Genomic DNA, 13,901 nt, shown 5'->3' with positions numbered 1-13,901 from the left:
TTCTGCCTATGGGACAAGCGGGGACAAATTTAAGATCATCTACTTAGTATTTTAAGATAGGGGCGGATCCACCTCCCGACCTACGGGTTCACGTGAACCCAGTAAATTTTGTTCAAACACTCTAAATATGTTCGAAAAATTTACTAAATATTTAAATGTGAACCCAGTTACTATTGAAAATTTACTCGAGATCATTACAGGAACCCATAAATATTAAATCTTGGATTCGCCGCTACTTCAATACAATGTGCCTTTTAGGTTTCTCCTTGGGAAAGTGCACAGATAGCCGTTTCTAGGACCCCTATTTAAGACATAACCGAAATTTATAATTTTAGTCATATAACTTGTCTATATTTTCATTAATGTGGTGCTTATGCTTTCTGAGCCGATGGTCTATTGGAAACAATTTCTCTATCCTCACAATAGGGGTAACGTCTGCGTACACACTACCCTCCCCAGACCCCACAATATGGAATAATACTAGGTATGTTGTTCTTGTTAGTCATAAAACTGAAATTTGTAAAAGTTTAGTCATATTTTAGAATTAACTTCGCGTCAGCAGTTACAAATTTTGTCTAAAGTTTAGTCTGCAGTAGATTGTCTAGAATTTGGCTTGATCTGATGGAGCAGCTCCTTTCCCTGGTGTCAAGCATTTTAAAATGTTTCAAATGGATAGACTTCATCATATAAATAGGGGGGACGACAATAAGCTTCAATACCATTTTGGTTAGTTTTCTAAAAATTCATAAAGAGATGGAGTATTATTTAGCTGTGTCGTGTGAACAGATAAACTTTCTTAGCCTTAAGTTGCGTAATATAGACCCTTGTGGTCCGGCCCTTCCCCGGACCCCACGCATAGCAAGATCTTAGTGCACCGGGCTGTCCTTTTTGGATATATAGGTGCATCCACTTCGGAATTGATATCTCAGGCTAATACTAACACAGCATATCTTCAAAAGTTTCTTTAGTACTTGCATTGAACTGAGAAACTGGATTGAAATTACCCAAAAATTTCTTAGCATTTACCCATTGCCAATTAGACCTAAGCTAATCAACCAATTTTAAGGGTGTGTAACATTTTCCCGAAAATATAATATTTTTCAAAAGAAAGTGTCTCACTATTCAACATTCTAAAATTTAGAAACTATTTACAATGGGCTATCAAAGAAAAACATAAGCGAAGGAAGTCATTTTTCGTCCTTTAAATGGAAAGGACTCTTCAAAGAAATTAGTTTTTAGTGTTTGGTTGCTAGCAAAATGACTTATTTTCCAGAAAACATTCTGTTTTCCTTCATACCAAACACACCCTAAGATCCACAAAAATGTATCCATATCAAGCTGTGGATCAGACCCACCCCCTGCACCCACGAAATTATCCTTCGAAAACTGGGGAAATCAGTATAATGTTTTCCCAGATCTTGTAAAATACTGTTCCAAGCTGCTTTTATTCACAAATATGCGAAAAAGAGAGTGATGTAATTTGACATGTTAGAAACTTTAAATATCTCATGGCTGCAGCTTACACTTCAATATTGTCCGCAATGCCAACGACAATTCTTCACCCTGGTGGGAGCATACAATTGCATAGCATTTTTCACCTTGTGTTTTAAGCAATATAACAGGGAAGAATAACATTTCCTTCTCGTCATTTTGCGAGGCTGTGCTTTACAAGCAATCAGAATGCTATTTCAACAAAAATATGTTTTATCAAGAATTTCTATGCTAATCTCGTTTCAAGGCCTTTGTTATGAAGGCTTTTGCCATTACTGTTATAATGTATGACAAAACTGTAACAGCAATACCTAGCAGCAGAATCCAAGTGTCAAATCTAGTGTCCTGTACTGTGTAGACACGAAGCTTTATTGTTTCCCAGTTACTCTCTGTCCAAACAGGGTCAGCTTCTCCCATGATATCGGAGGAATTATGAGGTAAAACCTCCCAAGTGTCAGATTCGTACTTCAATCGAGTTGAGTATGCTGGGATGTACCTGGAATTACATTTGATAGATGAGTTCACAGCAAGAGCAAGAATAGCACTATATAGCCGTCGAACAACAATGGTGTAAATTACATTATGAAGACAGCCCAATCAGCCTAGAAATCCAGTCACAGTACCGACAAAAGTATATACAGGCGGAAAGTGAACAATCCTCATAAGCTTTTTGCTTTTTGAAAAAGAAAATTCTAAAGTTAACCTTTTCCTTGTTTTGTTAGAACAAATAGGCAAGCTGACCAAACCGTCTATGTTTTTTATCAGCTATGGAAGTCAATGTAGTTGTAAAAGCTTATGACAGGAAGAATAGATCGGGTTTTGGCTTGCTTCCTTGCTTAAAGCAACAAAGCAATGGCTTTTGCTAACATATAAGGCGGCATGAGCTTATTTTAAATTAAAATTGTGCAACTACCTGGTTGTGGAAATGACACAGACACCCTTCCCATCTGTCTCTGCTTTGACACACATTTCCCCTTTGCCGCTGCAGCCCTTTGGACAAGTAGAGCTCAAATTCTTTGAAGGGATAGCTGTTTTATCAGCCAGAAAATTCCACACAAACCGAGGAACATCGCCCACATTACCAGGATATGGCTGAGAGGAAGGTTCCCCCAGGACGACTCCCACATAATGGCTTGGGCAACTTGTAGAGGGAGCGATGTAGCGATTTACCAGTTCACACGATAATCCGGGTTCACAACTCAACAAGCAGCCGAGGAGTTCTTCAACCAAGGAGGCATTTATGTTGATGGTATTCAAAGCTGAAGTTTTAATTTCCTTCTTATTACTGGCCAGAATGTACAGACTTCGGGCAACAACAGAAGCAGCGGCCACTATGGCCGAGGAGTTTATATTCACTGCTAACATGGAAAATAATATTTTAAATTAGAAAACATTATGTGATACAACAGTACTATGAATTAATCCGGGCAAAGGCAAGGAATCCAAAGAGTGAAAATAGCAACTCACGTAGATCATCCAAGTGGCTGTGGTAGAATTTATTAGTGAAGGCAGTATCAAAGTCTTCAAGGACTACCCCAGAAGTCTTTGGATTCTGTTTAAGAAGAAACAATAAATAGGCTCCCACATAGCTAGATAAAACAAACTGGTAAAAAGTTTTTATTTTTATTTTTTATAAGGACAAACTGGTAAAAAGTTTCTCATTCAATTAATACATCTTTTTCCTCTTTTCGTTGATAGCAACTGATTTTCAATTCTATCATCATCAACAAACCTGCAATCCTCCATCAAAGACCTTGTTAATGGTCAATAATTTGCATATCTTTGTTGCTCTTACTAAAGTTCATTATCCAAACTTCTGCTCATACTCAAGTAACTCTATTCTAAAGCAATAAAGAAAGCAGACACCATTCAGATATTCGCAGGATGTTTCCAATTCCATTATTCCCTTCAGCCATTTTCCGCCACCATCCTATCCTCCCCCCCCCACACACAGTGCCCCACCCTTTCACCGGAGGACAACCACCACCACCATATCAGAGTCTAAAGACAAAAAAGCAAAAATGACCATTGGAGCACAGATCATCGCAATGCATAAAATAAAGTACCAAAAAAACAATAAGACGCAATTCATAAATACAAGATGTTGAGAAAGAGAACTTTATCAGGAAAACCTTAGGCTGCTATTTCTAAACAAGCTATACTCACGCTTAATTTAGCATAAAAGCCTATTGTGTGAGCAGAAGGGGGAGGCTAAAAAAGTGTCCAAGATCATAAGCTGCTAACACTTTGAAGAAGCCGTATATATGTACTACAATATAATACAGGGTATGAACGAACTTCGCACAAAGTACTAGTGGCAACCAAACAGACAATGCAGGACTCCTTTTCTTTTTTGAATAGTTACCTGTAAGAGGTGCAGAAACTAATTTGTATACTCTTTCTATCTCTCCTACCTTCATATTATTCACCATATGTAGTTTCCTTTTAAAAGGAGAAAGTGCATAGGGTAGATCAAAATAAAGATCACAGAAGGCACAAAGAAAATATAAAAATACATTTATAAACAAAAATACTGGGGCATTTTCACCAACCTTCTTCAGAAATGACATCAGAGAGGATGGGGGTAACCCTGGGTTTGATTTACTTGCCCTTGAGATCTTAATGCTTTGAGTCCTAAGCGAACCTAAAGCATCCTGGATGGCACTTAAAGTTCCATTTGTGGCAGTCTCCTGCAAAAGTGAATCATGTTCAGTGTGTGAATTATTCGTCATCCTAATTGAAGAACCAACTGTGATCTGGGATTTCATGGATGAAAATTAAGGGGGAAATTTTACCATAAATGTTTTCTCATCAAGGGAGAATATTCTTCCTTTTCTCAATTAAGCATTTGTGTAAGACATGGAGGTATCGGTTGCTTGTGAGTTGTGCCTACTTCTAAAGAAACCAGCTCTATGAACCAGCCAGTCAATCAACCAGTTCATCAACACTATGTCCATATATCATAACTTCTATGGCTTAAACAAGCAAGAGAATAGTAAAGAAAAAACATCCCATATATCAAGAAGCCATACATAACAAGGAATCAAAGGCTATGCACACTGCGTGAAAAGCGAAATACTAGATTTGAAAAGAAAAGAAAAAAGTGAAAACGGTAGATGGACAATATGCCAATTTAATGAGCAATCAAACACAATAGAGTAGAAACTAACATGTGCAACAGCAAAGGGGAATGTACATATTTGATGCAATTTAAAAACAAATTAGCAAGCAGGAAAAAGCTTACACTTGTACTATGAGCAAAGAATGTTTTATCATCCTGAGCGAAACCCTTTCCAACTGATCCGATTTCAAGAACCTATACAAACAAATTCCAATATAACAGTCGCATCAATGCACATACTTCATTTAATAGTGGCCTCTCAATACATTAATATAGTAACATAACTTGTAAATTGAACATATTTCATAAGGACCTAAAAGGACCCACCAGACATTAATTAACTAATAAGTGTTAAATTTCATTTTTACTCAATAACAGTGGAGAAAGTATTTCTAGAACATGTTGGAATGGTTAGACAATCAACAACTGGTTGGGATAACAATCAGCAGAAACTGGAGATTATTAGAAGACAAGGGTTTGAATAGATGAGGTTTTACTTGTTCATTACTTTCTTTTCTCATAGTTGAGAAATCCCTGAGGACCAGTGGCGCATGGCTCGAAATTCGGTGGATAATGGGCCCCTCTACCTTGTTCGAAATTTGTTCTATACTTTAGATCATAGGCATATTAGGTATTCAGATCCTCAGGTTAAACGAGTAGTTCTCTGGGATATTTCTAACATCTATAACTCTCATGCCAATAATGATATCATTTGTCAAGTTTACACCTGATGTAAGCAGCTTTGACCATTGATGCACTCTCGCAAAAGTCATGCAACAGAAAAGATATACCGTTTCAATTAGTGCCAAGTCAAGTCCACTAACAGCATCAGAATGTTGATCAAGCTCAAGGAGAAATCTCCTACTACCAAGGTAGCCCCAGGCCTCCCCAGTGAAAACAGCAAATACAAGCTGCAAAAGGAAAATGTCAGATTATGCATTATAGTGGTTAATAAACAGCATTCGATGCATATGACTTAGCAGACAAAGCTACTGAAAGAGTTTCTTCATAACAACTGTTCAGGAAACAAAAACTAAAACAAGAAATGCTAAAATAATTTGCACAAAAGCCTGTACATTGTTGTAGCTGGAGATAGTCTCACAGGACTTGCACCACATAGAGTGTTCGCCAAGACAAGGATGTAATGCACAAAAACCAGAACTAACGAGGAAAATCAAAACACTTATGGAAATGAGTACAATAGGCATGTTTATTAAATAACAGTATGTCCACCTGTTTATCAAGGTCCTTCAAGCCATCAACACGTGAAAGAGCATCCACCACAGTCAGCAATGAGATCAACCCCTAGAGAGAAGTTTGTACACATAATCCATGGTATTAAGAAGAAAATAAGAAGTGCAAAAAAATCTAGCTTTGAGAGTGCAAGCAAATTGAAGCATAATTAAAAAATCCATTACAACAGTGATGCAAATAACAACTGAGAAGAAGTAACTCACAGATATAGGTGAATCTGCACCAATACTTTTGTCACGAAAAAAGGAAGCCGCATCCATAGAAGCCACAACCAATATCACAGGCTTTGCCTTCTCTGACGATGAGATGGCCATTGGTGGGAGCGCTGACCAGACACTGTTGTTACAGATTACGCATACTAGAGGTAAGGTATTGAGGATAATTCTATAGGCAAGAGTTTCAGACCCTACAGACAAGATAATGTCGGATCCTACGCATCAACTACTTGAAAAAGGCAAGGCAAAGACAATAACATTTTAGCATTCAGTTGCCTGTGAAACAAGAGTAAAGGATTCCATGTGTGCACCACTATCAATTACAGGAGGGTCAGACAACAAGATATAGAAAGACACCATGGAAAGAGAAGGATCTATTGAGAAACCTTCATTTTAATTTAAATCCTACTGAATCTATATAGGACCAGAAGATGCAAAACCAGCACCCCACCCCCACCCCCCCAAGAAAAAGAACAAAGAAGAAGAACCAAACCAAAAATTACAAATCCAGTATATAAGATTCCATTACGAAATAAAGAAATACTAGCAGGATATCCTGAATCATATTTTTCTACCATGAGCTGGATAAGGAGTGGTTTCCTCTTATTTAATTTTAGTGAGTTATAACCGAACAACTCAAGAACACCAAATATAAAATGCCATATAACAACATCAATCATCAGTTAATAAACCAAAAGGAGAGATGGTAAGTGCAAACAACAAAATACGTGAATTACATCTGCTTTAAGATACCTTATATGGTAGTCAATGTTAAGGTCTAAACCATAATTGTGATCTTAATATTATCTTTCACTAAAAATGCCTCATATTGAATCTGCTTCTAGTTGGAAAACTAATAAGGAAATGGATAGTAGTTCAATCTGTTCAAGAGTAAACTGAGAATCTTAAGAGCTAAATAAATTGGAAAGAATCTTACCTGTACCCACCCAATGGAAGGCAAGTTTGTTCTCTAAGACAAGATTCTGAATCGCGAGTCCCGGACTTTGTTGTCTGATAAAAAGGAAACAATATGGGCAAGTTTCATAAGTAAAATATCAGACTATCAAGGAACTTTTAGGACTATATTTTTCCAAATCTTTATTAACATGAATAATCTTTAACCTGCATCACAAGATTAAAGTCGGCCACATCGACAGTGTATGATTTCTTTCGCTTCTCATTTCTCAAAGCAATCTGCACCATATAACAAGCAGAAGCTACGTTAATAGAAAATTTTGTGGACATTTTCATTTCGAAACATTTGTTTTCTTGACACAGCCAGAACATGATGCCAAGTATCTTAGATACCCTCGTCCCTCCCATTTTCATCATTAAATAATTACTTTGAAGGCAGTAATGTCTATTGTATGTTGGCATATAAACACCTTTAAAAAACAACAGTAGTAAAAACTTAGTATGGCAAGATTTCTTGAAGAAGTTAGTAAGCATCCATTAAAGAGCTCATAATGTAATTAATAACTACCATAGTAACTAAAGAAAAAGTTCTTTATGGACAAATTAAATGTGGAGCAGAGATATACAAAGATAAAAAAACATAACAAACCTCTTGCAAGGCCGATGTGCTACTGTTTGAAAGCAAAAATACAGGAAAGTTGTAAGCCTTCCACATCAATCCAGATCCCTGCAAGTTAAGGACGACAACATTTACTTTATCTTACAGGTTCGGTAATGCAAAGTTGAATAAAGGGATGAGTCATTTACAAGCGATTGTAAGAGCATTTATCTATTTACTTGTTTATTTTATTTGTTTATTTTGATGACGTTGATAATTTTCTCTTGGACATAAGACACATACAAAAGATATACGATCTTATACAAAAACATAGTTCTTTACAAAGAGCATACAACTGAGTGGAATATCGTATTGCTCTAGGTAAAAGGACATTGATGACAATTTTTTTAATTATTACAGATTTCATCCTTAGTTAACCATAAATCTTAGACCATACCACGTACAATGTACTGTTAAAAGGATACCCAGAATATGGAGTTGGGGAGAGGAAATCTGGGGAGCAAAGCAAGAAGGAGCATTCCTATCATTGCTTTAGAGGTTTCTTTCCTTTAATCATGAAGCAATAGCAAGAAAGAGAAGAAAGAAAAAAAAAACTTTGGCTTGCTGTCTCAGGCTAAAAGTAGTAGACAAATCCTTTGCCTTCATTCCACAGATCAAAACTAAAAGTTCCAAAAAAGGAACAACATACTTCTTGGGGTAACAGCGACAAGGTTCACCATGGGGAGCTTATAAATTTCATTTAGCTTAACATATCATGGTGTGCTTCAAAAGAGCAAGCCCTAGAGTGAAATAAACTATCAAGAGATAAGGAACTCTAATGGTGTATTTGGATGGAAGCACCACGAATAAAAGGGAAGCACAGGAACAACTGGTGCTATATTTGCATTTAAAATGAATTATTGTTCCATGTTTTTTTTAATAATCACTCAAACAAAGAGAAGTACAGTCATAATATTTCTTTTTCGTTTGAGAGATTACAATCATAATAGTTCTCAGCAACATACAATTGGGTTCCACTCAAAACTGCCACTTCGATATGGAGCGAATTCAGCTTGTGGAAACTTTTTGTCAGGGGAAAATCCTGTAAAAGGAAAAGGGCCATATTAGTTATCATAATCCATTGAAAGACTAATAAGAGAAAAAATGACATAAATACTTACCTTTTAAGCCATTCTGAAGCTGAGAACCTGATTCAACTAATACACCGACGACATGCCTTGAAAATTCTGCATCATTTGACAACCTGAAACACAACACACTACTTGAATTCAATCAAAGATAGATGATGTGCCCATTGTGGTAAGGCAGAAGTCCAACAAAGGAAAAAACTTGCATACTTAGCAAATGTATGAAAATGGCATATAACAAAACATTTTGCATGTCATTTTCTTATTCTAACAAAGGATCCTTGTTCTAACTGTTATCATCTCAAAAAAAAAAGGATCCATATTCTGTGTTAAAATCTGGTGCATAGACATCTTCAAAAGGCCAATTCGATTGTACACAAAAGCATGTATGTCACACATGAGAAGTTCAGCATATACACCTCGCTCATATGCGGGAGACATACCAAGATGCTATAAATGACAATGTTCAGGCTTTTCCTAAAGCAAATCATGAAGCTTTTGCTCTCTGTCAAGTGAATATACACTAGAGAGTCCACAATTAAGTAATTAACTATAGCATCTGATATTTGACACGCATAAATATCTTAGAGAATGCAAAAGACTTTACTAGCCACAACCATGGCCTAAAGTATGCAATTAAATGGACCACTTTAAATAAAAACGAAGAAGCAGCCTGCATCTGACAACGTTCTACAGATGCCTTAAAAACTACCTTGGCAAAACACAACTCATCGCTTTAGGTGACAACAAAGTAGTTGTTTACTCTTCAATTTTGTTGCCACTTTCTTACCAATTTGTCCCTCTATGGTCTACTCCCTAATCACTAACATAATCAACATATCAAATAAAAGAATGTTATTTGTTATAAATTGCCAATTGGATATGACTATTCAGTGAACTTCACGCTTCCATTTAGCAAATTACAAAAATCCTTTAGCAAGGGACGGCAAAAATCTTGTAAAGTCATTTTTCTTTTTTGGTGCATAGACTTTCTCCACGATAAGGTCTGTCATCATAAAGTAGTTTTGCCTTCAGCATCAAGATATATGTTTTAAGGGGTAGGGAGGCTTATATCAACTTATGGGGTATAATTTTCCAGATTTTCATTAGCACATTAGTTTGCTTAACAGCATTGGTTCTATTCCTAGTTTCCTATATCTAAAGCCTCCTGGAATGATGAGTGTAAATGATCCATAACCCAAACCACAATGAACATTGATTTTCAGAACCTTGACATAAGAGATCACACTTCTTTGAAGTGCATGGCTTCACCCCTGAAGGGATATCGCTTCACATCACCTCATCATTTAAATGACGAAGTGATGACTTTTAATAACACTGCTACCTACAAGGTCCGATTCACAAGTTTCCTTTTTGAGCTCGAAAAACAATGATTCAGAATATAGATTATCTTTAAGTTTTAATTTATGATGTAAAATCCATGCTAGCCTATTTGCCCATCCTCATTAGTTTCCAGCTTTTGACACTGAACAAAGATAATATAAATTAAAGAATTTCAATGTGCATAAATATTAAAAGAAGCAAGTGTAGGATCACACAAGATGCATATCTAAAGATGGCAAAGTGCTTCTTTATCTTATGGCGTGGGAGTTCCAAAATTCTTTCTGACTCATCCGAGCTAAACACAAGCAGGGGTTTCAACCAGTTAGCTATTTAAGTTAAGTCTCCAAACGATAGTACATCTTTTCTGATTCAAGCTCCATCTATAGATGTGTTCTTTTCTGAACTGGAAGATTTTTCGAATTATTCTTTTCTTTTTCTTTGTTTGATAGGTCAACATTTGCTAACATCTAGACACTCAATTGATAAATCTGTACCAAAAGAAAATAGAGTATAAGGTGCACATTAAGAAGAACTAAAGAGTGGAACAGTTTGAAGTACCGCAACCTCATTAACCACTCAAAGAGGCTCTACTGTTTGGCGAATGTGGGAAGGAGCGGTACGACAGGGAAAGTTGTCCAACAATTACATGACTCAAAATTTTTAAATAAAATATTAAAACAGAAAGCGTTTTACATTCAAAGGAACGCAGAAGATACACAATCTTTGGTCCAAAAAAACTACAAAGAGAGAGATCTACATGCCTTCCAAAGAGTTCCTCAAATTGATCTATAGACACCACTAATGCAGATGGCTCAGCCAACTTATTTGCTGTCTTGAACCTAGCAACTGGAGCAACTATGTTGGCACGCCCAGGGTCTAGCCATGCATAAGAAGAGTTAGACAAGTAAATTAAAAGCAGATCAGCCATCTTGTAGACCAAGAAAAATGCAACTAAACGCATACTTCGTACTTGAACAACCGATCTCCCCTGAAAGGTTTAGCAGCCGTACACACGGATACCCGTCAATGGCCATGTACATTGACTTCTCAAGATCAGGAACTGACTGGAAAGAGTTCACTTGGTCTGATGCTGTTCAAATTAATAAAATGCAAAAATATATTATACAAAAGTATCACTAAGAAGCTAAAGAACGAAATGAAGACATGCATTTAAAGTGAAGAACACGGGACAGGAAAATGCTTTCTGAAGTGAAGGGTAAAATGACATAAAGTGCAGCTTGCTTGTTTCTTCCTTAATTAGCAAATGCAAACTCAAATATCCAACCAAAGCCGTGCTCCTTAGAATGATTAAAACTCCCAATATAATAATTTTTTCCGCATTGTTATGGATTTTCCTCTGGAAATAAAAACACTAAGATTCTTAAAACTCTTTTTCATAATCTAGCTGCATTAACTTCCTTTATTGTTAACTTAGTTACGCTCCAGTTTAACATAGGCTTCCAATTACCTGATCTACGCAGTTCCAGAAAATCTCAAGTACATGAAATATCTCATGTTCTATGTCAAGAGAGAAATAAGAAAACAAAACAATTACTAGGTTATTTCTTCCCACCTGCCTAAGCCTTGGTGGGCAGAGTTATCTGGTACTTGTGCCGGTAACAAACTAACAAGTACTCGATGAAATAGTCGAGGTGTGGGTAAATTTGCTCGGATACCAACAACAACAACTAAGCCTCAATCCCAATCAATGTTGTCAAAGGCGAAAAGCGTTAAAAAGTGGTTAAGTCTATCGGGGCTTTAAGCGCAATTAAAGTGTGGGCTTTAGTCAAAAAAGGCACAACGAAGAAAAAAAATAAAAACATATATGTAATGCAAGAAAGCAGTGACAATTTCATTCATAATGATTTCCTCAAGAATTAATATATCTTTTCGCCAATCATATTTATTGTATTGTACCGCTTTATTCAATATATAACTTATAGGCAATGAGGCGGACACCTTAGTGCCTTGCCCACACTGAAGTGCAACCTAAGTGAGGCGAAGTGCATACCCTGAGCTTTTTTGAGCTTTAGGGATTAAGCGCGCCTCGAATGAGCCTTTGACAACACTGATTCCAATTCCCAAACAAGTTGGGGTTGAATATATGAATTCTCAGTGACCATGTTTCTCCATTTAAACTCAAGTTGAAGCTGTTAGAGAGAGCATATTTTTATTTACTTAATTATGTATTCAACACGCCTTCCTCACATGCAGTTCTAATTCTCTTTGGCCAGGCATGAGGAAATTATTTTTGACTGGCCTGGACACCACCATCATAAAAGCAAATCATTGTCCAAAAGCCATGCTCTTTGAATCCAATCTTTCAACATCTAAGCTCATAAAAAGCTACCTTTCCACTATAGTTAAAATCCACATCTGCACTTCATTTGACATATAATCAATTTCCTTTTCTTTCTTAGCAATTTGATAACTCCATTAATAACAAAATTGATTAATATCTACATCAAATAGTAAATATAACACCTCATTGTTGTCAAATAACACCTTAATTTCGGCATTGACTGAAAATTTGATTATTGACCGAAAAACTAAGCTTGCAAAAAAAGAAAAAAAAAAAGTGACCTGAGAAAGAGAGGCAATCTAAGCTAAGTTAAAATCTATATCTGCACTTCATTTAACATAAAAAAAAAATCAGCTTAGTGATTTGTTAATTTGATTAATAACAAAAGTTGATTAACATATCTATCAAAACAGTAACATTAACACCTCATTGTTAACTCAAGCTGCCGCGAAAAATAAAGAGAAAAAAAATGAGTGACCTGAGATAGAGAGGCAAAACTGAGCAATGAAGCAGAGAAGAAAAACTAAGAGCTTTGTATCGTCCATGACGGAAGTGAAGTTGTTGTTATAGTGAAGCTTCTAGAACACTAAACCCTAGACCATATGGACACGGTTTTTGTCCGGTTCAGAACTTGTGGGTTCTCTCCCTTCGATTCACTGGTTATAATTTAGATGTTGACTAATCGGAGAGTTGAAATGTTCCGGTGATCGGAGATCGTCGCCGGGGACCAGGAGCAGGAGTTTTACTGCTAGTGAATTTTGAAAATTTCATATATGGACGATAAGGGAAAATAGTACAAAAAGGGTTTGGGAAAATGACAAAATGTGTCCCTTAAGTTTTAGGTATGTTTAAAATGGTCTCTTGAAGTTTCTCCTGAGAAATATTGGTCCTTTAAGTAACAAACTCTAACGCTAACAAGAACAAAGAGAAAATCTTAACTAGAAATCAACAATTAACTCCTTAACATCCAAGAAATTGCAACATCATAAACTGCACCAGACATCAACAATAGCAAAAGTAAAAAAAAATATACCTCTTGTTTGGATGGTTGTTACCTGTTATATTGTATCGTATTGTTACTTTAAATACGATGCTTGTTTTGATTATTACTTAAATTTTATTGTATCGTATCATTAAATCTGTCGTTACGTAACGACGAAATTTGTCACTTTATATAACAACCGATTTGATGTGGTCACGTCGTTACCTTATTTTTTTTCTCAATCTCACCTTTTATTGTTATTAAATAATTTTATTTTATTATTTGCCCTATTTTTGATATAGTAATCTTACCCCGTATCATAATATTTTTATAATATTGCAAATTTATTCTTCATATTGCTGGTGCGTGATATCATGAAACGATGGAAAACGACACAATCTATCCAAACATTGTATTCATCAAACGATACGGTACAATACAATACAGTATGATACGATATATTATAAAACTATATGTAACAACCATCCAAATAAGCTGCTAATATGAATTCACGTTAAATATTTTTTTTGA

The 13,901-nt window shown here is 36.0% G+C and overlaps 1 protein-coding gene across 2 annotated transcripts; it reads right to left on the bottom strand.

Moving 5' to 3' along the window:
* Nucleotides 1–1,476: 1,476 nt before the first annotated feature.
* On the bottom strand, nucleotides 1,477–13,159 carry LOC107818604 (nicastrin-like). 2 transcript variants are annotated; one of them, XM_016644642.1, is made up of 16 exons: nucleotides 12,867–13,159; nucleotides 11,057–11,176; nucleotides 10,848–10,962; nucleotides 8,776–8,858; nucleotides 8,620–8,696; nucleotides 7,646–7,723; nucleotides 7,204–7,275; nucleotides 7,019–7,092; nucleotides 6,070–6,202; nucleotides 5,846–5,917; nucleotides 5,404–5,523; nucleotides 4,736–4,807; nucleotides 4,044–4,181; nucleotides 2,959–3,043; nucleotides 2,405–2,849; nucleotides 1,477–1,987 (listed from the first exon to the last, which is right to left on the bottom strand). In XM_016644642.1, the coding sequence occupies exons 1-16, from the start codon at nucleotides 12,931–12,933 to the stop codon at nucleotides 1,723–1,725; spliced, it is 2,016 nt and encodes a 671-aa protein (XP_016500128.1). In that variant the 5' UTR covers nucleotides 12,934–13,159; the 3' UTR covers nucleotides 1,477–1,722. The 2 variants fall into 2 exon arrangements, with proteins under 2 accessions (XP_016500128.1, XP_016500129.1); XM_016644643.1 differs by having other exon boundaries at nucleotides 2,405–2,846.
* Between the last annotated feature and the right edge of the window lie 742 nt (nucleotides 13,160–13,901).

This window comes from Nicotiana tabacum, chromosome 13 (genome assembly GCF_000715075.1).
Source record: "Nicotiana tabacum cultivar K326 chromosome 13, ASM71507v2, whole genome shotgun sequence".
NCBI classification, from domain to species: Eukaryota; Viridiplantae; Streptophyta; class Magnoliopsida; order Solanales; family Solanaceae; genus Nicotiana; species Nicotiana tabacum.
Note: the sequence above shows the minus strand (reverse complement) of the source record. Positions and strands in the feature narration are given on the sequence as shown.